The sequence below is a fragment of the Myotis nattereri genome (genome assembly GCF_964212035.1).
Source record: "Myotis nattereri genome assembly, chromosome: 5".
Classification (NCBI taxonomy): domain Eukaryota; kingdom Metazoa; phylum Chordata; class Mammalia; order Chiroptera; family Vespertilionidae; genus Myotis; species Myotis nattereri.
Genome location: NC_138080.1, coordinates 104,292,843 through 104,320,677, shown reverse-complemented (window position 1 = coordinate 104,320,677; position 27,835 = coordinate 104,292,843). Strand labels below are relative to the sequence as shown.

Below are 27,835 nucleotides of genomic sequence, written 5' to 3'. Positions count from 1 at the left end.
CTGTAAATTACATGGCCATTACTTACCGACAGGATAATTCTCCATCCATAGCATCATGTTCGTCTGTACTGGTATATGTTAATCTTCCTCCAACAACTGTCCCAACTAAATATACCAGCCATGCAAGACGTCCTAATATATAACATGAAAGAAAATACATATAACGTATTTAGGAAGTATTGTAGAAAGCAAGCTTATTTTTCATAAAATTCCAAAATTTGTAAAATGATCTATTCTTCCAAACAAGTGATAAACTATTAAGAGCTCAGTTCTTCACAGAGTGGAGAGTTGGGTTTTAAGTTTATCAAGGCAGTAAGTAGAACAGTAAAATTGACAGATTTTAGAGCCAAAACTGTTTGAATCCCAGCTCTACCAATTTGCTGTTTGATGTTGATTAAGTTACTTATGCCTTAACATCTCAGGGTTTTCACTTGTAAAATGGAGATAATTTTATCTACCCTGCAGACTTAAGTGATTAAAATTAAACTTGACAACAAAAAAACAAATGTAGTGTCTAGATCAGGGGTGGGCAAACTTTTTGACTCGAGGGCCACAATGGGTTCTTAAACTGGACCGGAGGGCCAGAACGAAAGCATAGATGGAGGGTTTGTGTGAACTAATATAAATTCAAAGTAAACATCATTACATAAAAGGGTACGGTCTTTTTTTTTTTTAGTTTTATTCATTTCAAATGGGCAGGATCCGGCCCATGGGCCGTAGTTTGCCCACGGCTGGTCTTGATCCAGGGCTGTTAGTCAATACTAGTATTATCCAATCATCAGAATCTTTTCATCTGGTCATAATAGTACCAGTTTGATCATTTTAAATATTACCCCTGCTTAGAAAATAATAGATGGCAGTCAATGTATTCCCTTTGTATTTTTAGGCATCATTTTAAAAATCCAAGATATTCACTGCGCAAATCACAGTTTGACAACCAAATCAACTTCATGGGCAATAGCAGCAGAGGATTAAATAACCTTACAACAGTGGCACAATGGCAACAGCTAGAGTTTTCACAAATGTTACTTTGGGGCAGCCAACATTGACAATTTAGAAATAGGGGCATTTATATTGAACTAGAGGCCTGAGGCACGAAATTCGTGCAAGAGTAGGTCTTCCTTCCCCCAGCCGCCGACACCGGCTTCCCTCCGGAATCTGGGAGCCAGGCTTCCCTCTGGCACCCAGGAGCCGGACTTCCCTCCAACCACTGGCAGGCACCCGGGACCCGGGCTTCCCTCACACCCCCAGCTTCGTCCGGAAGGTCATCCGGTCTAATTAGCATATAATGCTTTTATTATTATAGTCGGTTTTTACAAAGATGAGGACTGACTTTACAAAGATGAGCAGGCCATTTCATAATATTGATATCAATTATGTTGCTGTATTAGGAAACCTTGTCAAAGTGAACTACAGTGTTGTTTTATACAAGGTATTGAACTAAACAGCAATAAACGAGGCTGTGTGTGCTTGTAAGGAGAATTAGGAAGGGTAAATAAATAAAAATTAAGTAGAAAAATGACACATTCTTATCTTCCTGGGGATACTAGCAGACATCACTGTATTACAACTATTCAACAACTACATCAAACTTCTGGAGAGACATCAGCGTACTGCGGTGATAAACTCCCTGTAAGTTAATAGGTAACTTGGCAAGTATCCACATCCCTTAATCTATCGCAAAACAACAACGAATAAATCAAAATTGACCAATTATGCAGCTTTGTACATTAGCAACATGAAATAGGTTAAATCAAATCAAAATCATTAATTTGATCAAGTAATTCCATTTGATGAATTACTAATGTATAATTAGAGAAGAAGTTAATAGAAAAAAAAAGCCCATGTAGGAAACTGAAGGTTTTAGAAAGTTACCTTATATACTTCCAAAGTATGTATGATTAATATATAAGTCTGTTACTAACAAACACTGTCCCCTGATGGTCCTGCTTTCTCCGTGGGCCTCTCAAGTGGTAGCTGCTTTCGCTTCCACACCTCTTGTATTGGGCCTTGACCATGGAGTAGTGTTCTTGATGGCCCTTTCAGAACATTCTCCATCTCTCCACCACAAAAGTACTCAGCTTTACATCTTATGTCATCAGACTATACTACCAAATACCCTTTCTGGTTGCAATTTTCAACTTTCCCTCAAGTTAGTTGTCCTTATTTCTTTATTAATTCCTGGCTTGCTGTCACTTTTTCCAACAATATTTCTATCACAGTCAGTGGTAATTTCAATATCCACAAAGATGAATCTTCCAACTCCAACAATCTTTCATTCTACTGGGCACCTCCAATCCATGAATCTTTCACTTTAAAACAACTTTATTTTAATACTGTTATTTGATAAGCCACTAAATTTTGGCAAGACATAACTGAAACACAATCTGCCAACATTTCACATCCCCTTTCCCTGCCCCACCCCCCCCTTTTTTTAAGAAAGGAAGGGAGAGGGAGAGGGAGAGGGAGAGGAAAACATCAGTCAGTGCCACATTTTGTTATACCTTTTTTTGGTGATTTTACCATTTAAAATTGTCCTCAAGAGTAGTGCTGGTGCTGTCTAGTGGAAAAAAGGCTGTTATGCATTTTATAGAGAAAATACATGTGTTAGATAAGCTTCATCCAGGCATGAGTTGTTGTGCTGTTGGCTAAGTTCACTGTTAATGAATCAACAATATATATTAAGTAAGGTGTTTTTAAGCAGAAAAACAAATAAAAAAAGGTTATATGTTGATCAGTTGATGAAAATGTGACCAGAGGCCTACAGGAACTTAACCCAGTATTTCCACTAGAAGCAAATGGTTTAATATTTGTTAATTCAGTATTCACAGCAACTTTGTAGAACATAAATACTGAATAATGAAAATCAACCATATTTCACAGAATATTACAGAAGCCATTTATTAATAGACTATGCTCCAATTATGTATGGGCCATACACATTTTATATAATGCATATGAATCTGAAACATTGCAAACATAATTTTTGGTGAATGTAAAAATTTGTCTATGGGAGTCATTATTTTTAAAATATGTTTCAAATTATTTCTCAAAATAAATATGAATAATAACCTTATGTTGTGTCAATTTAAATTTTTAGATACTGATATTCCTTAAAGAAAGCTTTACTATTACTAAAAATAATAGCAAAATTGATATAATACTATTTAGTAGGTACTGTTCTAAAAACTGTATCTATTATCTACATATACTCACTGAATATCACAAATCCCTATTAAAAAGTGCAGTGCTATGATTCCAATATAGGCAACAAATTTCCAGGAGTCCATTCTCATACTATTATGAGATATATACCACTTCCTCTCAAGATTGATAAAAGGGAATACTCAACACAGGTGTCAATTAGCTGGACAAACCTTGGTGATCCAACAATATCTTATGATCTATCAATCTCTTGTGTTTATTTAAAACATTTTAATTGCTAATCCTGAATTTTTCTTTAGTTGTCTCCCAAATTTTCACCACAGATGAGATTTCATCTGCCTTTGGGATCATTTCTAGGGCTTTTCACACTTCTTTTGATTCTCAAATCACCCCCCATAAAAGCAAGTATATGTGACAGATGAAATGAATATTTGTTGAATAGTTGAATTTAAAATAAAATAAAAAAAATTTACTTTGGGAGTTTTCACTAATGTAACACAGAAGCATTTGCCAAATAGGTTTTGATAAAACAAACCTAGCTGAAAATAGACAAAAAATTCATCATGCATGTAATTTTTATATTTCTCTGTTAGAAGACCAATATTCAAAAATAGAGACTGTACAATTTAGCTACCAAGAGCAAAGTCTGGATTCAATCCTGCCTCTGCTATTATGCTAGGTAATTAATCATTCTTGGCTTTAATTTATAAATATGAGGATGATAATAATACCTGTTCCACAGGCTTGTGACAAGCACTAAATGATATTCTTCAAGTAAAGTACTCTTTTCCAAAGAGGCTTGTTGCAATTTAATTGCAACAAGTATATATGGCTAATTTTAAAGCTAGTTACAATTAGTCATATATACTTTTTAAATGCTGTTTGTAAAACAAGCAAACAAAAAAACTTAAAAAATTAAAAATTTTCCAAGTAAAATACACTCAGAAAATCATTTGCTGAGTATCTACTATGTGTCATGTTCTGCTGTAGTGTTTTAACTAAATACTAGTATGTATATGTATGGGACAGGGTGAGAAGGAAAAGAGACCCCATGCCAAAGAAATTGAACCTAGTAAGAGAGATAGGTAGGAGTAAAAAATGATTTTGTTTCAATGCAGTATGATAAGTATCACTGCCTAATAATAGAAAATATATTTTTATTCTTTAATTCATCTTACTCTGTGACCTTCAAATTATAACTTTTATATCAAAGAATACTATACAAAGATGGCATGTGATCAATTGTGAGCATTTTTTAAAAATTATGATAAATTTTGAATGGATATTTACTTATTTAGAGAAAAATAGAATGTATACTCTTTCCTTGTTTTAGAAAGCAGTGATTTCTATCATACAGAAAACAGAAAAGCAGGCATTTCTTAACCCTTAGTAACAAGTACTGACTGGATAAATTAGGGTTAGTGTTAGAAGTGAACAATGAAATAAAAAGGCATTATTATTAAGCTATCAAATGTAATTTTCATACTTAACTGAATGAAAAGTGATATTTCTCATACATATTAAACCTTTCCCTAAACCTCAACAATTGTAGTCTGGCAGTGTTCAAAATAATAAATGTTAAGAAGTTACTTTGGCTACAGAATTATTTCCACAAAATATAAAGAACCATATAAGTCCACTAATCTAAACTGTATTTCGATAAATAAATACCTATACGTGAATTATATATCTATAAATTTTAAAAGTATCTCATCTTATAATAAGACTAAATTTCCATTTTAATTTTCCATTAATGTTCAGGGCACTTGTTTTAGCAGCTGTTCAAGCACAGAACATTTTTTCCTTAAACAAAATAATTATTGCTGTAATAATCTGTAATTATGGTTTATAACTGCAATAATCCCAAAGAAATCAGTCATTACCATAGATCACAAGTAATCGTTAACTACTGTTAATGACCTATTTCTTAGGGATTATTGTTTTCGTAAACCATGACCACATCACCACAAATATGGAAGAGCAAGACAATATAATACAAATGAGATTATAATATAATAATAAACTTATTTTGTAACATTAAAAGCCATTAAGCATCTAAATTAAAGCACATATAACGAGAGCATATAATTTTCTTTGTTCAACACTAACTGAAGTGTTTAGTCTGCACAAAAGAAATTGAATACTACTACATACAGTAGTACAAACTAAAGCCACGTGAGGTATTTTTCATAATATAAAACAATATTTTTTAGTACACCATAGAAATCTTTAAAAGATGGACAAATTCCTTGCTACTGACCTTTGGACTAGAAGGAAAAAAATTTATTTAAAATTTTCTATGTATAAGGCATTATATTAGAGACTTTGAAATGGCATTTTATTAAAACTACATGATGTACCTAACTATAAAAACTCCTTGAATTTATATTAATCACAAATCAAGTCTGACTTATTCAATATACAAACCTATTTAACATTAGTAAATTATTACTGTTCAGTTAATTTCATCAATCTACCTTAGAATAGCTAATATCCTTTTATAAGAAATATCCTTTTGTAGAAAAACAGGTCTTTGATTTCACAACTGAATCTTTTTCCATTGTAATGTAGTATTTATATATATGAAAAAATATGTCTCATATATATGAAGTGTAATAAAACAAACACCTGTGAACCAAGGCTTTACCAGTATACTCACTCCTATCTTCATATCCCTCCCCTAGCTTGTCTCCTTACCTCCCACTCTGGAGGTAACCATGATCCTGCATTTGGAGCTTACTATTCTCTTGACATTTTTCTTTCATTATATCACTTGAGCATATCATTATATGTTCCAAAACAATATATTTTTAGGATCACTTGTTTTGAGGCTTTATTAAGTATTTCAAACTATATATAGTTTCCTAACAATTGCCCCCCTCCCACTAAATATCTTATCTCTGACATTCATCTTTAAGTATACCTATAGTTCATTCATTTTATTGTTATACAGTATTGTATTGTGTAACTATATTATGATCTATTTAGGCTCTGAATTTGCAGTCTTCTACAACAAAGAAGAAAACATGATCAATTAGATCAGTTAAAAGCTAGTTATAAGATAATAAACTCTACTCATTATCAGCTTTTCTAGATACTGATTCCAGAGAAAAATATTTCCTGTAAATCACAAAGAAAACTGAAAATTAACCGTCAAGCCACTAAAATATCCAAAAGGTTAAAAAAATTAATGCTTATTGGTGGGGGGTAGGTGAGGAATTGGGGGAAATATATAAAAATAATTTGCATAAAATTACTAGTGATTAATGAAGCTACTTAAAATTGTACATACCATATAATAGTCAGATAAAATTCACTGACCTTCCTGAATTGCCATGTCCACCGTTATCCCAGAAGCAGAATGCAGGAGCTTTTGGTAATTCTGTGCGTTTTGGTCAAACAACTGTACAAGAAGAGTGCATGTCTTCTCATATTCACATCTGCTGACAGTGCATAGCTGCTCCAACTGCTGAAAGACAGTGGCAGTATCATCCAGCGGATCATCTAAATGATCTCTGCAAATATATAAGAACAAGTTTGCAGGCATTAGTGTGATGTACTTTTATTTACCACAAATATACTTTATTGATGTTAAATAAAATTCCATAATGGATAAAGGAATAAAAGACAAATAGAGTGGAAGAAATAAAATGTCTATATCTGAAAATAGCATGATTGCATACATTAAAAAAACACCCCCAAAAAAGCTACTCGTACTAGCAGGTGAGTTTACCAAGATTCTGGCATACAGAATCAATATACAAAATTTAACTGTATTACTACATACTAGCAATAAAAAATTGGAGATTAAAATTTAAAAAACAGTATCTTCCAAAGGTACCAGAAAAAATAAACTACTACTTAAATCTAATTAAATATATGTAAAATCTTAAGGCTGAATACTATAAACACTGATGAAAGAAATTACAGAACTAAATATATTAAAAAATAAACATGGTTACTGGCTGAAAGACTTGATATTGCTTAGATATCAATTCTTCCCCTAAATTAATATACAAATTCAATGCCATCCCAGTTAAAATTCCACCAGGATTTTATTGTAGATACTGACAAGATAATTCTAAAATTTACATGGGAAAACAAAGGAAGTAAAAGAGCCAAAATACTTTTTTGGGGCTCCCTTTTTTTCATAAAAATTTTATAGTCACCTGTAATACACATTCAGAAGAGCTCGCTAACCAGGTGTACAGCTTGATGGATTTTACAAAGTGAACACACCAATGCGACGGGCACTCACAACAAAAACCAGCACGTTTCCAGCACCTCAGAGTCCTCCTTATTGCCCGCAAGTCCCCTTATATACCCCAAAGCAGAGCAGGTTAACTTGGCCTGATTTTGCACCACATGGAAGCTGGACAGTGTGCTCTTTTATGTCTGCCCTCCTTTGCTTAATATAATGCTTGAGGGATTCACCCATTTTATTGCAAAATATTTATTCTAGAGCCAAAATAATTTTTGAAAAGGGAAACCACGGTGGAAGACTCATACTACCTGATTTCAAAGCTTATTATAAGATCACTGTATTTAAGATAGGGTATTGGCAGGAGGAGAAACAGTTAAATTAATGAGAATAGCGTCAAGAAATAGAACCACATGTATGCGGTCAAATTAATTTTTGAAAACAGGGCAAAGGCAATTCAATGGAGAAAGAAGTCTTTTCTACAAAGGGTGTTGATATAATTGGCCATCCATATGCTAAACAACAACAGAAACCTCAAACCTTACCTCACATCACAAAAATTAACTCAAAATGAATCAGATCTAAATGTTAGTTCTGAAAGTACATAACTTTTAGAAGAAAAAATAAAGGATAAATTGGACTGCAAACTTTAAAACAATTTATCTTTGAAAGACTACTAAGGAAATGAAAAGGCAAGCTATGAACTGCAAGAAAGTATCTGAAAAACACAGATGATAAAAAGACTTGTGACCAGATTATACAGACCCCCTCAAATCTCAATATAAGAAAATAAACAATACAATAAAAAATCGGCAAAAGATTTGACAGGCATTTTCCAAATACATACATATGACAAATAAGCCCATAAAAAGATGATCAACATTATTATTCATTCAAGGAATGCAAATTAAAACCACAATGAGGTACCACTACATACCTATTCGAATGACCAAAATTTTTAAAGACTGATAATATCAAGTGCTGGTGAGGATACAGAGCAATTGAATCTTTCATACATTGCTGGTGGGAATGCAAAATGATACAGCCACTTTGGGAAAGAATTTGGCAGTTTCTTACAAAATAAAACACACTTACTATGCATCCTAGGAGTCTCACACCTTGGTACTTACACAAAAGAAACAAAAATTTATGTTCATACAAAAATCTGTACAGGACCATTTACAGCTGTTTTATTCATAATTGATAAAAATGAAAACCACCCAAATGTCCATTCAGATGTGAATGGATAAATTGTGATCTTCCATAAAATGGAATACTATACTGCAATGAAAAGAAAACAACTGCTAACTCAACCTGGAGGAATCCTAAGTGCACTATGCTAAGTGAAAGAAGCCAGACTAAAAGGCTAGCTACTGTATAATTTCATTCATACAACATTCTGGAAAAGACAAACACTATAGGGAAACAAAACAAATCAGCAATGGCCAGAGGCTAAGGGTGGGGAAAGAAATGCCTATAAAGGGACCCAAAAGAACTTTTGGGGGGTGATGAAACCATTCTATATCTTAATTGTGATGGTAGTTATACAACCGTATGCACTTGTCAGAACTCATAAAACTGTACACTAAAAAGGGTGAATTTTACAGTAGGTAAATTATTCCTAAATTTTTAAAAATTCCAAGATGCAAAAGATGAAAATACAACAGAAAGATTTAGTTTTCAATACCTCACAACTATGGCAACAGATTCCAACCGAGAAGTGATAAAGGCCTTCGTGATTTCTGGTGCATAAGTGTCTAATAAGTGGGGTTCAGTTGATTTCACAAAAGGAACTGAAGCTACCATCCTTTGCCACAGAGTTAATAAATAATGAACACTGTTGGGAGCAAACTCCCAATGCTACAAAGAAATAAAGCAAATGTTATTTAAAATGACATAGCTTCCTAGAATAAGAATTACAGAGGCAAAATTACTAATCACAGATTTTAAAATTAACTTTTATTCAGATTATATAACCAATGAACACTTAACGTAGCACATTTTGTAAATGCAAAAAAAGCATAAAGAAGAAACCAACAATCTCTCATTATTCTATCACTCAGGAATGTTCACTATCAAAATGTTAATAACTTCCTTCTAATCTTCTTTCCATGAATATTTTTTCACAGAGGTGATATCATGTGGTTTTAAAACCTTTTCCTAAATAGAATCTTCCCTAAAACCAATCTGTAAAAACTTGTATATTTCTTCACATAGATACTACAGCTTCTCAATTAATTCTTCAATTATCAGATACTTAGATGGCCTCTAAATTTTTATTATAAAATGTTTAATGAACTTTTTAACCTAAAACCTTGCATTGAGCATTTTGAGCAAAGTACTCTAATAGATATTTTTAAAATCCCCACCAAATCTTACCAAGAAATTGCTTTAAAACTACCTACAGTTTAATATCAATTATAAATTTCTTTTTACCTGTAGGCTAGTAATGGTAAAATTAGCAATCAATCTGATAACTTCAGAATACTCCTTCACCATAACTAATTCTCCCAGCTGATAATTTGTCTTCAAACGAGCCAAAAATCGACAAAATTCATGGTAATTACCTGGATCAGACAAACCCTAAAATATGAGACAAAAAGAAAGACTTTTAAAAATACTTAAAAACAAACCAAGCTGATGACCATCAATAAAATTCTAAGAGTATTTTATTAAGTCTTCCAGTTTTCATGAGTACTTATGTTATTTTGTGTCAACTGAGTAAATAGTAATGAATGAAAACAATTTCTGCTGGAAATGTTGCTATAAATTATTAATAATAAGGAATCCAAAGTAGGGGCTTTGCAGGAAACTTTGCACTATGACGGCTAAATTATAATGTTTAGGAACCCATTATATTACACAAAAAATATGTGTGTGTGTGTGTGTGTGTGTGTTGTGACTTAAACATAAGTCAATAGAAGATTTGAAAAATATTTGAAAAAGAAAATCCTATATAATAAAAGCCTAATATGCTGTGTCCGGTTGTCTGGTTGGCCATTCAACCAGTCAAAGTGTAATATGCTAATGATATGCTAAGGCTGCTCAACTGCTCGCTATGATGTGCACTGACCACCATGGGGCAGTCAACCGGTCGCTATGATGTGCACTGACCACCATGGGGCAGATGCTCCAACCAGTAGGTTAGCTTGCTGCTGAGGTCCGGCTGATCAGGACTGAGTGAGATGGGCCGGACACGCCCTGGAACCTTCCCACGGTTACCTCCCAGGCTGGCCAACCTCCCACATCCCTCTCCGGCCCAATTGTGCACCAGTGGGATCCTTGGCCTGGCCTGCACCCTCTTGCAATCTGGGCTGAGGGCCCCCCCCGCTCCCCCCAAGTGCACAAATTTCATGCACTGGGGCTCTAGTAAAAAATATAAGAATGGCCTCTAGAAACCCTAGAAAAGAGCATCCCACCCACCTTAAGATAAATAGTATATGTGCACATACAAATAAAAGAAATTTATTTTAATTTAACAAATTTTTGTTGAGTACCTACAAGCACTGTACCCTCATGCATCTTCCAGTTAGTTGCTAAATGAAGAGTCATTCAAATAATTTATTGTCATGTAGGGCACAAAGTTTAACAAAAATAGCACAAGATACAGACATAACTTTTGAAAGAGGCTAGGTTAAAAGGAAAGACTAAAAGAGATGTGCCCAGTTGTCTTGAAGACAAGGGACACGTGTTATGATCTTGATAATTTGAACACTTCGCTCTGAAGCTGGCATAAAACATAATACTGAAGGAGTTTATAAGAAATTTCATTCAAATGAGCTCAAGGAAAGAACATAAAATAGTGTCTAATTATTAAGGACAAATTACAAAAAGATATTTTGTGCTCACAGGTCTTTTAATAAATGTAATTCCAAAATAATCAATATAATATTCAAACTAACTTTTACAGCCATGAAACATCAACATTTAGATGTTAAATCAATTCAGAGAATTATCTGATATTAGCATATTACTTTCCACATAATGATTGATGATAGTAATTAAAATTTAAAAATTTTAAGTATATTGGTAAAATTTCATTTATCAGCAAAACACATTTTAGTTATGCTAAATTGAAAAGGTAAAGCAAATGTACAACATATAAAAACAACCTGCAAAAACATCTGGTCTTTATGAATACATTTTCTTCATGTCCCCTCAAAACCAGTAGTAACCAAGAGATTTATATATACTTCCTTAAATTCATCATTTAACCCTTTATAATCTGTACTTTCGTTACAAATATTTTAAACTAAAACAAAATAAAAAGTGAAACAAAAAATTTTATGTAGGCATGCGAAATCACTAATAATGGCTTTGCAATTCTTTTAAAGGAATATAGCTATTGAAGCTTTGCACTTAGTGTAGAAAGTAGATTTTAAAAATCTACAAACTCTTATTTGTCCACAAGAGGGCAAAAAGACATCATTTCATCATTTAAAGCCACTTATTCCAATATTAACATTCAGATTTATATTGTCTTCTAGTTCAGAAGGTAGATATAACTCTGAATTAATCACTTCAGTAACTTAAGAAGTACAAGCGAAGAAATGTAGTACAACAGTGAAAAGCAGAAGCATACGATATATGACCTCTATTCACCTAAAGGAATGGAAAAATACAAGAGGAAGAACACAGAAGTCTGTCAGGAAATGTGCCCATTTCTATTACAAAAGAACTATAAGGAAGATGAATATGATACTTCATATTTTCTTGTAGAATCATAATAAAGAAATGAGTTTATTATGCACCTTTCAGCAAGAAAACTATATTTCTATATGCTAAGTATTCATTCAGCTTCTTCATAAATACCTGAGGGTTTTCAAGTATCCGTTTTACTCCCTTAATTAAATTACCAAGATACTTGGCACGTTCAGGACTGCTGAATAAGGACCTTCTAGTAGAAGCAAACTGAACTAAACATGAAAGCGCCTAAAAAAGGAAACAAGAGTCATTTCAATTTTAAAAGTAACGATGGCCACATTTGTCTCTACATAAAAAATATTATTTTTCAATTTTTGCGATTAAAAAAGCATTACAGAATTCAAAAATAAAAGCTTAAAATTTAACCTATCTACTTCCACTACCAACAACCCTTCAAGCCCACATTAACACTTCTATTGGTGTGTATTCTCTGCTAATATTTTTTCATATGTTATACCAGAGGCCCAGTGCACAGGATTTGTGCACTGGTGGGGGGAGTGGCCTGCAGGGATCGGCCAGCTGTGGGAGCACTGCTCATCCTGGTCAGCCAAGCGGTGCTCCCACTGTGGGAGCGCACTGACCACCAGGGGGCAGCTCCTGCATTGAGCGTCTGCCCGCTGGTGGTCAGTGTGCATCACAGTGACTGGTTGACCAGTCGTTCTGGTCATTCTGTTGTCTGGTTGCTGGGCTTTTATTATATAGGATATGCCTAGAGCAGAGCCTGGACATATACATTCAAAAGGCTTTCAACTGCTTCTGAAGACCAGTTCTTTTGTGAACCCATGAACCAGGTGTCCAACCAAAAATAACATATGGTTTTGTGATAGAATATATTTGGGAAATAGTGCATGTTATGCACTATGGTATCCTGCAAATGGAGGGGGGTGAGGGACTCCAACAGCTTTACTGAATCTAGCATGTCCCAAATTTATCTGGTAACAGAATATTCATTAACATCTTGGAATGAATATTTGGAAATGCTGCTGGAAGAGTTAGATGCTCTGTAAAAATGCCTACCGATTATCTATGGCCTAGTTCTCTTCCTGAAGTTAATACCTTACCAGATAATTTCACTACCTGGCTTCTTAATTCCACCACTGGTGCCCATGAAGTCTACTGGATCATTAAATGAGAGGCCCCAGATTGGTCACTTTTAGGTCAAACTGGCCCATATGTTTTTGTCCACATAACATTTGCTTGCCTGATTTTTAAAAAAATACAATTTTTGCTGATATTTAAATATTTCCATTTCACACACAATGCCTGGGTCTCTTGGCAAGGGTGAGAATAAGGACAAAAATCAAAGGATGGCATTTTCAGATGTTCTCCAGTTTGCCTTATTGTTGAAAAACCAACCAACAAACACAAAACAAAAAAACTTCTTAGGCAATTCTGACATGTAGAAGGTTTGGGAACTACTGCATATTAAAAATATCCAGAGTTGGGGGTGCCAAAACACGTAGGTTTGAATCTCAGCTCCAATAGTTAGTTTATTGCCCTGGAGAAAGTCACCTTTGCCAGTGTGGTTTCCAGTATACATAAGGTAATAATACCCCCTGCAGGGCCACTTTGAGGATAAAGTGACATAAGCACCATATATGAATAGGGCATGCCCAATAAATGTTACTTTTTTCTTAAAGCCATTATATTCCATCTTATTTTTTAAGCACTAAGAGCTTGTTTTATCCAAAACATAATTGTACACACAATGACGGTTTTAAACAACTAAAAACAAGACTACTGTGGTTAAAAGACAGAAGGCTGAAGCTTGGTGGTACCACCTGGACACATATGTGTCTTCTGAAACCTTGTTTCCAAACCACCATCTTAAAATCCTAGCTTCAGGAGCATACCCCTTAACAAAAAAGAAAAAGAAAAGAGTATTTTTGTGAATCTGTTTCTTCCTTCTAGACAACACATCAAAACACTGATATGCACTTTAAATCGGGAGCATCTTTTCAGGAAATGGCAATATTAGAATTCTCAACTTTACTTCTACAAGCTTAGATATTATACTGACAACTTTTTCTTCTATCTTTTTTTTGTCCAATCTCGCCTGGTTTCTGTTTTAGATTCCACAGGATGAGGTTCAGAGTCTCAAAGATCTAGTATATAATCAAAGAATTTCAAGAATTGTTAAACCACATGATAGAATTGGACTGAAAAAATTAACAACTGAAGCAATGAGCACAAAATCAAGTGAGCAGGTCTCTGTTTCTCATTCAGAGATATCTGATGGGGACTGCCTGGCATGAGGAAGACCTGGAGACAGGTAGGGCTGAGAAAGAGCTAGAAAGAGGGTAAGAGAAGGGAAGGTAACTGATGGGGTGGCCAATTACTGGACTGAGGCCCAGAAGGAAAGGGGACTGAATAGGAAGGAAGATAAACTCAGGAGGTTGATGGGCTGTGCTGGCTCTGGGCAGGAGCTAAATCAACAGTTGCCCATGAAACAGAATGCACTGTTGACTCTGAATAGAATCTGACAAACAGCTTCAGCAACACAAATCCCAGAAATCTAAGACTTTCCTGTGAGAGGTAAATCCAACCAAGAATATAAGTAGAATTTTTAAAAGTAAATCTAAAACAACCTTAAAGATCACAGATACTTTTTAATGAAATAATAAATGATTTTTACTTACTAACTGAGATAGCAGTGGTGGAAGTGAATGATACAAATTGAAGAAAAGATCCAATGTTTCTGGTTCCAGAAAAACTAGAAAAAAAATTATTTTCTAATACCATTACTTCCAATTCTGTGATCTTAACATAGTAAGACTTTATCAAACAAACCAAGAACTCTGAGACCTCTGTATGTGGCCACTCTTTGTTAGGCTTATTTTCTTTTGAAAGATGAAATACAGTGGAACCTCATTTCTCGAACATCTCCCATCTCAAACAATTTGCTTTTCAACCTGAAAACCCTTTCATGCTGATACCTGTATGATTAGGTGGCAAACAAGTGCATAGGGATAAATTTCAGGAGAATTTGCAAGTCTGATAATGCCTTCATTCTACCTTATACTTGGAGAAAATGCAAGAATCTGAGTCAATTTACCACTGTTAAAATCTCAGGATACTGTGCTGTGAATATTTTTGTGTGTTTTTTTGCTGCTTATAATTATTGTTAAATTTTCATTTTTACTATACATTTCCTTTCCTTTTTGTTAAATTTTGATTTATATTTCATGTCCTTTTTGTTTTCAAAGTTTTTATTTATAGATTAAACAGTACAATAGACATGTTTTGTATATAAGAAAGGTTAAAACGGAATCATTTGGGGGTCTGAAACAGATTAATTCAATTTACATTATTTCTAGTGGGGAAAAAATGACTCAATTTTCAAACAGCTTTCGGAATGAATTAAATTCAAGAAACGAGGTTTTACTGTAATACAGAGACAGAAATTAATTACCTAAGGTGTTCCTTACTTCTATGTAGCATCTACTAGTACAGTTCTTACTGGGAGAATTGTCTTAATATTTTCATTTGTATTAAAGTAATATAAACATTTAAAACTTCAAATAGTGCCAAAATAACTAAAAAATATATAATAAAAAACAGCTATACCCTACCCGACTTCAACTCTTACCTATATTTACAGTACATACATATTTCTGAATAGCATGCTATATATTATTTCTTTACTCATTTTACTTTAGGCATTAAATGAATTTGTGACAGTATATAAGGCTTTAGTTGTCTAATCACTCACCCCACCTCCCTCCACAATCCATCCTCTTAAAAATCCATCCACTATTACACCAATCTGGGATTAAATCAATTCTAAGTGTTTACATTTATTATTACTACATAAATAATGTCAACAGCTGAGCCAAGAGTACACTATCCTTATATCACATTTCTAACACTCTCTGGATTTAATCATAGCATCTTTTCTGTGCTTATTTGTCTATCTGTCACTAATTCTTTACAAATGTTCTGACAGATTTGCAAAATGTTCTTCATGACATTTTCCATATGATTAATAACATCAAATAACCTATCATTTTCATTTTCCCACTGCTACCTCCCAGAGCCTTCAACATGGACTGGTTATTCCTAAATTTGTTATATAATTATCTCCGTGTTATATCTATTTATTGTCATCCTGGGTTGAGGCTCCCTTTTCCCAAACCCCGAATCTTCTATGTTTTTGGCTTGTATATTAAGTAACTTCTTGAAAACAGTGCGTAAGGGATAAGTTTCAGGAGAATTTGCAAGTCTGATAATGTCTTCATTCTATCTTATACTTGACAATTTCAGTCTAGGTTGAAAATAATTTTCCCTCAAAAGTCTGAGGATATTACTCCACTGACTTCTAGCTTCCAGTGCTGCTGTGGGGAAGTTTAATAACATCCTTGATCCCAATCCTCTGTAGGTGACTTAATTTTTTTTTCTGGTAGGTTTTAGGATCTTCTCTTTATCCTTATTACTCTGAAATGTCATGATTATGAAGCTTGGTGTATCTTTTCCATTCATTTTGTTGGGTACTTGATGGGACCTTTCAATCTCAAAAATTATGTCTCAGTGCTATGGACATATTTTGGTATTATTTGTTTGCCAATTTCCTTTGGGGAAAGAGAGGGAAAGGCAGGTCGCCTAGCTGCACAGGTGGTAGAGATCCTGGGGAGTTTGCAGAACTTTTACCAAGCCCGTTCGGCCCCATTCTACCTTATATTTGACTATTTCAGTCTGACTTCGGGAATACCCTAGTGCCATCATCTTTCTGAGATGTGTGAGAGCAAATCAGCTTGCTTTTCTTGGTATCCCCCTCTAAGAAAGTAAGTTGCAATTCTGCTTTGCTTAGTCAGTTACTCTCTTCATTCTCTTTATAGCTTTGAATAATATGTTGATATCTGTTGTCAAGTGTTGTTTCCCCTCCCGTTTTATCTGAAAGTTTCAAAACAAGAGTTTTCATTTCTTCTCCCCTCCTCGCCCCCAGCCACACACAAACCTGTTTTCCCCCCAACTCCAGAGTGGGCTTTTCTTTTTTCCAAAATCAAAATATGGAAGTTACTCTGAGGATTGGGGAAAATAGCAACTACTTGGGGTTACAAATCCCTTTGAACTTTTTGACTGCCTAGCAGAAAATACAGATAACTGTACATAGGCAACTACACTGTTTAATCCTGTGCCTTTTATGCTGACGATCCCTCATACTAAACTTTTTTCTTACTTGTTCTCCAGGTTGTTGGGATCTGCACTGTGCAAAGATCATCTGCAGATTCATCTGCTGAACTGCCAATGAAGTCGAAGTTAAGGCAGTTGAGGACCAGTTTCAAGACCTGCATTACTAGGTTTTGTTGACGTTCATCCTGAAGATTTAAAGGTTTGGCCAACACCTGAAAAAAGTTCAAAGTCAAATATAATTTTCTAAAATATGTCAATAAACAAATTTTCACTAATTTAAATAATTCCTCAAGGCCAAGTTGAAATTAGCAAAAAAAGAGTTTGCAAAGTTATATTGCTATACATATTAGAAAAATGTAAATCACTATAAAAAGTCTACAATAGACTATTTTCATATTTAATTTTTTAAAATGGAAATAAAAAATTTTACTCTTAACTGCATCTTGTAGGTCATCTTATAAAGTTTTAAGAGGTAACAAACACTTTATACAGCACAAATGTATAAATGTATGGGATTCACTCAAAGGTTTCTTGGAACAAGCTGAAAGATAATATTCTTTCATGCATAAATTATCCTATTCAGCTGAGAAGGTTCTCAGAGCTGTCAGAATGTGGGAGGACACTCACAAGCTTCTAGAGACCAATCTTGACTCCCCCCGCTTCCCCCCCAACAAAAGTCCCTCTTGACACAACCAGAATAGATTTACCTCCTAGAGATACATCATGAAATATTTGTGGAGGAAATTATATCGTTTGGCATTCTGCTTCAAGAATAACACAAAAAGAAATAAAGTTGTTAGGCTAGGGATAGAGCTGAAACAAGACTGGTTTAACCAGTTACTACCAACTGGTTTAAGGGTACAAGGGAGTTCATTTTACTATTTCATCTTCTTTCCTACATTTTTAAATAACAGGATCTTTCAGCCTGGCCTCCTACAGAACTGAAATAAGTACAAAATAGTTGGGAAATGCTGTACTACCCCAATTAGCAAGTTTGAGCATAATGGAGCCCTATATTATAAAAGAACACAACAGAATCATAAATCCTACTCTTCCTAATGACCAACATGGCACAAAGTAGCAAATGGGAAAATATTTCCGTAAGAAATTATTAAAGTCAACTACCTTGGCTCAACTATGAATAAATATTGACAGTTGATGAATTAGAAAAACCTACCATCATTTCATTGTTCAGCTACATCCCATTAAAATATGGGTAGGGCAATAAAGAAACTAAGTCCCAATTAGCTTCTGCAATAAATAATCTACAATAGGAAGATAATGAAACTACTACCCAAAGACAAGTTATTCAAAGCTCTTTGGATTTTATTTTACAATTTTCCTAGTGAGTAAAGATGAATTTTTTGGAAACTCTTACAGATTTGTGCAAATCTACTATATTAAGATTGCCCACAACTCTTCAAAAGGCAGAATGGGAGAGGAGGACTCACTTGAAATTCCTTTGAAATTTAAATACTCGAATAGAATATTGCATTATTAAATAACTTACCTCTTTTAGAAGAGAGCATGCTAGCACTAAGATGTCTTTGAGAGAAGTGTCACGAAATGAGGTAGCTATTTTCCTGTGTTTTGCTGAAGGTCTAGAATAATCAACCTAAAAAGATCGAGATGAATTTATTTGACCAGACTTACCAAATAGCAAAACAAAATTTACTAAGAAAAGGGATGGAAATAATAATTAAAGAATCATAAAATATCAAGCTAAAAGGACTTTTAAAAATCTACTGAGCTAAGTGACTTGCTTAGGGTTACTAAAAAAGTTAATGGTAGAGTCATGGTTAGAACCCATGTTTCTGGATTCTTTTAATTTAGTGCTCTTTCTACAAACCATACTGATCCCAAAATTAAAAACCAGAATTGGCTATACTTTCAAAGGCAATATAAACATATCTATAGCTATGTATATAAAAGCCTAAGTGACCATTTGACCCGTAGCTATGATGCGCACTGACCACCAGGGGACAGACACTCAACACAGGAGCTGCCAAGCTGCGGTGACTTGGCAGCTGTGGTTCTTGGGTGATGCATCTGAAACCAGAGAGGAAAGAGTCCGATTCCGGGGGGTGTCACCCTCTCGCAATCCAGGACCCCTCGGGGGATGTCAGAGAGCCAGTTTCAGCCCGATCCCTGCAGGCCAGGCCGAGGGACCCCACTGGTGCATGATAAAAGACAGATACTAAGACTATCAACTCCTGAACCATGTACAATATTTCACATTTAAATAAGTAACAACTTCCCTGTTCCTCAGACTCCATCTTTAAAATGAGAAATCTCTAAGATGATCTTCAAATTCTAACTTTCTGTAAATCAGCAAACTGAATCAGTTATATAAAAATTCTTCTATATAAGTGATATTTCTACATTCCCTCTGAATATTTTATTAATGATAAATAATTATTAAGAATAAATTTACTAAGACTAGTTCTTAAACCTCTAAAATATATATGGTCAAAACAATGCTATTAATATCATTTATATTTCCATTTATCAATAGAAAACAGCAAACGAAGTGAAGTCTGAAACCTGAACAATTATTAACACCATTCAGTTGTTCTCAACCTTCCTAATGCCGCGACCCTTTAATACAGTTCCTCATGTTGTGGTGACCCCCAATTTCATTGTTACAAATTGAACATAATTAAAGCATAGTGATTAATCACAAAAACAATATGTAATTATATATGTGTTTTCCGATGGTCTTAAGCGACCCCTGTGAAAGGGTCGCTACCCACAGGTTGAGAACCGCTGGATTAGAGCATCCCTTTTGCTACTTGGTAGAATAGACCACTTTCCTTCCTTATTTCACTAGAGCAGTGGTCGGCAAACTCATTAGTCAACAGAGCCAAATATCAACAGTACAACGATTGAAATTTCTTTTGAGAGCCAAATTTTTTAAACTTACACTATATAGGTAGGTACACTGTTATTAACTTAATTAGGGTACTCCTAAGGCTTAGAAAGAGCCACACACAAGGGGCCAAAGAGCTGCATGTGGCTCGCGAGCCACAGTTTGCCGACCACAGTACCAGAGTATTCATTTAGACATTCAGTTTTCTGAGATGAAAAATTGTGGACCCATTTTCTACTACATACCTATATACCTTTACCATGTAGGTAAAGGATATTTTACTACTTGATGATTATATATTGAATACACTCCAGGAATAGTAGACTTTGCTTCTGAAAAAGCAGAATAAGCCTGGCCAGTATGACTCAGTGGTTGAGCGTCAACCCATGGTAAGTAAATGTCAAGTGGAGATAGAAACTAGCTTGAAAGAGTTCCTACTGGCCAAATTTGGGAAATTTTGAGCATCAAAATATGTCAATAATAAATTATAACCTGTTAAAGAAAACAGGAAACTAAGAAACCATACCAATATAAATAAATGAATAAATTGAAACTGATGAAAAATGAGGTATTTTCAGAGTTTTAAAGTCTCTCTCTTTAAAATACTTATTATTTACAAAGGGGAAAGAGTAAATCTACAATTGGAGATGCCTGGTAGAGACAGTCTTAATCAAGTGACCACAGTGAACATCATTAGTAAAGTAACAAATCAAATCAAATGTTTCCAGACAGGTGACAATGAGAAGACCACAGTGTCACTTCTGCTATATTCTTAACAAATATGTACAATCTGAATCTAATAATGAAGAATTATCAGACAATCCCAAATTGAGGGACAAAACAACTAACTTTCACAAATTTCAAGATCTTGAAAGTGAAGGAAAGATTGAGGAAATTTTCCAGATTGATGGAAACTAATAAAACAGGTCTAATAAATGAGATGCATAATCCTAAACTGGTTCTTTTCTGGGACAAATGATGAAACTTAAATGGAGTAGGAGGATAACAGTAATATATCATTTAATTTTCTAATTTTAATGGTTGTATTATGGTTATGTAGGAGAATGTCCTGTGTGTACAAAATACACTGACTAAAGTATTCTGGGGCCATGTCAGCAACTTATTACCAAATGGTGGTTGAGAAAAAACTTCTTTGTATTATCCTCCCAAGTTTTCTAAATAAAGTTTAAGACAGTTATTAAAAAAACAACAACAATATGGGTGTTCTCTGAATCATACTTTTATTAGAACTCTGTATTAGCTGGTCTTATCTTAGTAACAATCTACCCACAGAAAACCCTCACTACCAGGGCAGTCTGTAGTCCTACTATACTATGAAGTAGGAAATGTTAAAAATAAATGCTGGTTTTTAAGATGAGCAAAAAGCTGATAGTGGTGTAAGCTAGATAATGGATACATTGCATTGCTGTACCACTGTCTTCACTTTTATGAGATAAAATATTCATACTAAAATTATTTCTAAATAGATATTTTTAAAAGAAAGTTACAGTCTTCAGACATAGTTACAGAGTATAATAGGATTAGCCAAAGTCCTGGTCATAACGTCCCTGCCAACATAGTAACTCTTTTTCAGGTACAATTACTATTAGTTCTGGAGATACATCATAGATATTGACACACATCCATGAGGCAAGAAATTTTTACATACTCTGGAGAGGTAAATTAAGAAATCACTTTACATTTTAGAAATCCTTCCAATAAATCTAGAAATACTTTCTAATTCCTGATTGAATACAAGTAGAAAATAGTTATTTTGGATTTTTTTACACACAGAAACTATACTGTCTCACCAAAGGGCATTGGTAAGTGGTCCTGGACAAGCTTTCTCCCTACATGCATGTACGTGTGTGTGTGTATGTAAATATATGCATGTATATATGTGGATATTCACACACACATATACATACATACAAGCACAGATCATTAAAGATGACACTTTTTATATAAAATCACTACATTCACCTTTATTACAACATTCCATATAGAACCCAACTTCTGCTTTTACTCTGTTTAGAACCATGCTAATTAAGTACAAAGTGAATAGGAGCAGGTGACGATGTGCTCAGCTGCTGAGCTCATAAAGGCACTACTGGGGGGAGGCACAGCTTCTGAAAACTCCCCTTGTATAGGGAGAAAATCCATGCTATCAAGTGGCAAAGTGCCAAGGCCTGTTCTCTGATGAATCCTGCTGTGTACCCATTGTTGCGTACCAATTCACCAAACCACTTCTCTTCTATTTGTAAGCAAGTAAATTATACTGCATATAATTTATTTCTTATGGTTAGTATATTACTATGTATACAGAACACAAAAGGACAATTCTTTAATTACCACGGAGCAAGGACCATGTCTAATTCCCTGTTTTTTTGTAATCCTTTCTACTATTGCTGTTATTTTCAATAACAATGAAAGTGTTCCAATACTTATCTCACCAACAGACAGAAAAAGACTTGACTATTCAGAGTTTTATGCAATATAAAGATTTTAGATCAAAGAAACAGCATCACTTACCAGGTTCATTTCTTGAGTCAATTCTGAAAGGATTATTACTCCTATTAAGCAGTGTTCCACGGTACCCTTCGGAGAAAATAACAAAGTTTAGATTAACTGGGGACATGTGATTGATTGGTTCTTACAATGTAAACCAGGTAATATTTACAAGAATTAAATACTGAAACATCACATTTTCTTAATCATATATCTATTAAAAGATGTAGAAAAATCACACATAAGGTCCACAAATAAAAAGAATTTCAAGTTCATTTTTGGAGGATAAATTTAGAGTTGAGTGGGATAAAAGCTCACCTATCTTAGAACTGTGTGATACTCTACAAAATTTTTCAGCACCTAGGACTTATAATATGCTAAACCTCAAAATATAAAGATTTGGTTTAACACTTTTCATAAAAACATGAACAAAAAACATTTTTCAGCCCTATAAATTTGCTTGAAGGCTACTGAAATAGCTGCATTCAGTAAATACTAAATAGCTTAGAAACTAATTTAAATCCCTCGATCCAATATCAGATAAGATCACTTAGGCCCTTTTAATACTATTTAATAGTGAGATGTGTATGCATTTGCTATGCATCTATAATGAAGGAATTTAATGTGCCCATTGCACTGGGATAAATACATGACTATCAATATGGTATGGTTTTATAGCTTCTATGATGCTTTTAATTTAATCAACTTCCAATTTAATCTTAAAAATTTCAAATCAGCCGAAAGCGGTTTGGCTCAGTGGATGGAGCATCGGCCTGCGGACTGAGGGGTTCCGGGTTCGATTCCGGTCAGGGGCATGTGCCTGGGTTGCGGGCACATCCCCATGGGTGGTGTGCAGGAGGCAGCTGATCGATGTTTCTCTCTCATCGATGTTTCTAACTCTCTGTCTCTCTCCCTTCCTCTCTGTAAAAAATCAATAAAATATTTTAAAAAAATATTTTCAAATCAAAATTCAGATTTCATGTGCACATTACTAACAAATTACCCTACTTCAAACTCAGACTAGAAGTATGAAATAAATGCAGCATCTAATTATAGTGTAATCATAAAAAAACACTAGCACAGATGATATGCTTTTCAAGTTTTAATTTTATAGTTGGTCATTTCTTGACCATCACAGAATTCTACTAATATTGAGCCACTAAGTGTAATTAAGTTCAAATTATCTCATAATTAAAATATAAACAAAAGAAGTGTGCCCTAATTTTTCCATTTTAATTCTTTAAGACAATCTGAACTGCTTGAACTGAGCTACAGGTTTCCTATTACTGATGCATCCATCCTCTGTGTACACCAGCTGGCATTTTTAAAAAATGTTTTTATTGATTTCTAGAGAGATAGGGAAAGAGAGAGATGGAAACATCAATGAGAAACTTCAATCAGCTGCCTCCTATATACCCCCTACCAGGGATATAAACAAGACTTAAGTTCCTACTACATCTCATCAACATTGTAACAAAACTAGAGGCCTGCACCCTATCACAATAAGGACCCTTCGGGGGATGTCGGGCTGCCGATCTCCGCCGATCCCTGCAGGCCCGCCGAGGGACCACCAGTGCACAAATCCGTGCACTGGGCCTCTAGTATGCACATAAGATCTTTAGTTAATCTCTTCCCGCCCTCCCCCCTTCCCTCAGTCTGTTCCATGTTTCTATGCCTAAGCATTGAGCATCTGCCCCCTGGTGGTCAGTGTGAATCATAGCTACTGGTCGAACAGTTGCTTAGGTTTTTATATATATAGACGACATTATTTGATGTATTTGTTAAGCATGGTTTTAACAATCTGAATAAAAGAGTAAAAGCACAGGCTAGTATTTTATTTTCTGAGGTTTTCAGCATTGCACTATATGAAGGAGTACACCTTATATGGGGATTAAATTTTAAAGTTACTGTATAAGAAATAGAATCTCATAAAGTCCAAATTTCCCCTAATTGCCAATAAACCAATACTGAACCATCTCTAAATTAATCCAAACTGCCAGTTTTTCCTTGAGATTTTAACAGATCACTGCTTCTTCAGCATAGTACTAGCTAAAGTAGTTTTCTTACAGGTAGGGTTAATTTGTACGAAAAAATACGTATCTTTAAACATCTGAATGTTACTGAGCAGAGCATGAGGGTCATCCTAAGACTTATATAGCACAGGAAAAACAGACTTAGGTTTCCCAAAACTGTAATCACTTAGGTTGAAAACATTCTTGAAAAACTAATATAGTCAGTGTGGTATAATGTAAAAATTAAATATATTTGGGTGCACATATATATTTATATGCCTTAAGTTAGCAAACTTGTTGAAATGCTAGCTCTATGCATTACCAGGTCACTGTACAACCTTATGCAAATTACTTAAGTTTTCTTTGCCTCAGTTTTCTCATTTACAAGATGAAATCCACTTCACAGAGATGTAATGAGCAATACCCGAAAACATTATATACATTTTTTGTATATGTGCAGTACATAGATACACATGTTAGAAATGACCATACACTTTTGAAATAAGAAAACATAGTAATTTGCATTCTTCTTGTCTGGAAGTTATATAATGGCAAGGTACTCACTTACTGGCAATAAAAAATAAAGGACCTAGAGGATATATAATAAATCATAATTAATAGAGTACTGGTAGCCACAAAACAAACCATACAGCTTTAAGAAGAGCAGTTTTTAAACCAAATAATGATGCTCTAAATAATGTTATCATGCCTTTTTACCTGAAGAAATGTCTTCACATCAGCAATAATTTGTCTGAAGACAAGCTGGTCTTTTTGAACTTCAAACCATCCCAATTTAGTGATTTTAGCAATGACTTGAATTAGGGCTTGGATGACAAAGGGAGCCAGCTTGGGTTGTGACGCCACATAATTAAGAATGTAGTTTCCTGTAAGAAAATGTTCTGTGATCATTTCTATTCTTCACTAACATAATGTGAATCATGTGAAGAAAAACAGGTGGTGATGACATTTTCTTTGACAAAAAGTTATTCCCTTTACGTTATGTACTTATATAGTCAGTTCTATTATAAGACTTATTTTGAAAAAGAAAATTTGTTCCAATTCAATTGATATGTTAAGGGATAATTTGAGTAAAATGCAAATGTTACTTTTGTTTTTGCATGATTTCTTGCAGAAAAAAAAGTGCTTAAGCGAACATGGAAAACTCCAAACAGGCCAAGTGAACCAAGCTATACACACACACACACCTCATCAAAGAAAATATACAGGTGGCAAATAAGCATGTGAAAAGATGTTCAACATCCTAGTCTTTAGGCAACTGCAAATTGAAACAACTGTAAGAAACTAACTTCCACATACCTATTAAAATGGCGAAAATGCAAAAACACGGAAAACACCAAATGTTGGCAAGGCTGTAGAGCAACAGAAACTCTCATTTACTGCTGGCGAGAATGCAAAATGGTTCAGCCACATTGGAAGACAGTTTGGTAATTTCTTCCACACCTAAACATACACTTAACCATAAGACACAGCAATCACTTTCCTTGATATTTACCCAAGGAGAAAGCATATGTCCACATAAAAAACTGCTTTTTTGCAGCTTTACTTGTGATTGCCAAAACTTGGAAACAATCAAGTTATTCTTCAGTAGGTGAACGGATAAACTGTGCTATATTCAAACTATGGCTAATATGTGCTAAAAAAAAATAAAAAATGAGCTACCAAACCATGAAAAGACATAAAGGAAACTTAAGTGCCTATTACTAACTAAATGAATTTGAAAGGCTATACAATGTATAATCACAACTATATGATGTTCTGGAAACAGTAAAAAGATCAGTGGTTGTCAGGGATTAGAGGGGAGGAAAGAATGAATAGGCAGAACACAGGAGTTTTAGGGCAGTGAAACTATGCTGTATAATATTATAATGCGGATACATGTCATTATACATTTATCCAAACCCATAGAATACACAATACTAAAAGTGAACCCTAAGGTAAACTATGGACTTTGGGTATTAATGATGTAGATGTAGGTTTATGAATTGTAACAAATGTACCACTTTGGTGCAAGATGCTAATAATGGGGAAGTTTATACATGTATGGGGGCAAGAGGCATAGGGAAACTCTGGATTTTGGGCTCAATTTTGCTGTGAACCTAAAATTGCTTTTTTAAAAAAAGTCAATTTTAAATGAGTATATGTGTGTTAGTCAAACAAAAACTATGTTTTATGACTTAGGCTTATAATGTTTAAATCCTCTAGGTTTCTGCAGTGTCTGTGACTCTGGCTATTTAGAAAAATATTAGTCGCCGAACCGGTTTGGCTCAGTGGATAGAGCAGCCGTGGGCAAACTACGGCCCGCCTGGCCCGTTTGAAATGAATAAAACTAAAAAAAAAAAAGACCATACCCTTTTATGTAATGATGTTTACTTTGAATTTATATTAGTTCACACAAACACTCCATCCATGCTTTTGTTCCGGCCCTCCGGTCCAGTTTAAGAACCCATTGTGGCCCTCGAGTCAAAAAGTTTGCCCACCCCTGGGATAGAGCGTCGGTCTGCGGACTGAGGGGTCCCAGGTTCGATTCCGGTCAAGGGCATGTACCTTGGTTGAGGGCACATCCCCAGTAGGGGGCGTGCAGGAGGCAGCTGATCGATCTCTCTCATCAATGTTTCTAACTCTCTATCCCTCTCCCTTCTTCTCTGTAAAAAAATCAATAAAATATATATTAAAAAAAAGAAAAGTATCAGTCAAACAGATGAGGAAAATAACATGATCTGACCATTCAAAAGTGAGTCTAAAGATCCATCATTCATATTTTAATATTTCTGATACACAAATATGAATCATGTGAACCTTGAGACCAGAAAGCAGAAATGAATCAATAATCGATTTCTAATAAGAAAAAAGATTTTTAAAAATACCATATCTCAATTATTAGAGCTTTGTCCATATGAAAAGCAAATTCTCTCCCTCTCTCTCTCCCTCTGTCTCTCACACACACACCCCCCGTACTAGTAAAAAGGCATAACTCTTGAAAAATATATTGCCATTATAGAATCAGTTTCCAACTATACTAAGTTTCAAGTACCATTCGTCCACATACACAATGTCTTCCTAACAAGCATTAATTTGCTTTTGGTTTTGCATGCATCACAGATAATTTTGATATAGCATCCAGAGAAATACTGGAGAACTGACTTTTCTATCATTCTGTTGTATATGAAGTTAAGACAAGGCTAAGAGTATGGACTCCACAAGATTGTGTGGTTTTAAATCACAGCT

The 27,835-nt window shown here is 34.5% G+C and overlaps 1 protein-coding gene across 1 annotated transcript in view; it reads right to left on the bottom strand.

The window, feature by feature from the left end:
* The window catches only part of RANBP17 (RAN binding protein 17), a 221,477-nt gene that overhangs the window by 182,241 nt on the left and 11,401 nt on the right, over window positions 1-27,835 (bottom strand). Inside the window, exons 4-13 of the mRNA XM_081091860.1 lie at window positions 25,307-25,473; window positions 22,602-22,667; window positions 18,711-18,815; window positions 17,247-17,412; window positions 14,710-14,783; window positions 12,179-12,298; window positions 9,803-9,949; window positions 9,054-9,226; window positions 6,487-6,680; window positions 27-132 (exon numbers count right to left, since the gene is read on the bottom strand). Of these exons, the coding sequence (XP_080947986.1) occupies window positions 27-132; window positions 6,487-6,680; window positions 9,054-9,226; window positions 9,803-9,949; window positions 12,179-12,298; window positions 14,710-14,783; window positions 17,247-17,412; window positions 18,711-18,815; window positions 22,602-22,667; window positions 25,307-25,473 (1,318 nt within the window). The remainder of the gene's footprint in view (window positions 1-26; window positions 133-6,486; window positions 6,681-9,053; window positions 9,227-9,802; window positions 9,950-12,178; window positions 12,299-14,709; window positions 14,784-17,246; window positions 17,413-18,710; window positions 18,816-22,601; window positions 22,668-25,306; window positions 25,474-27,835) is intronic.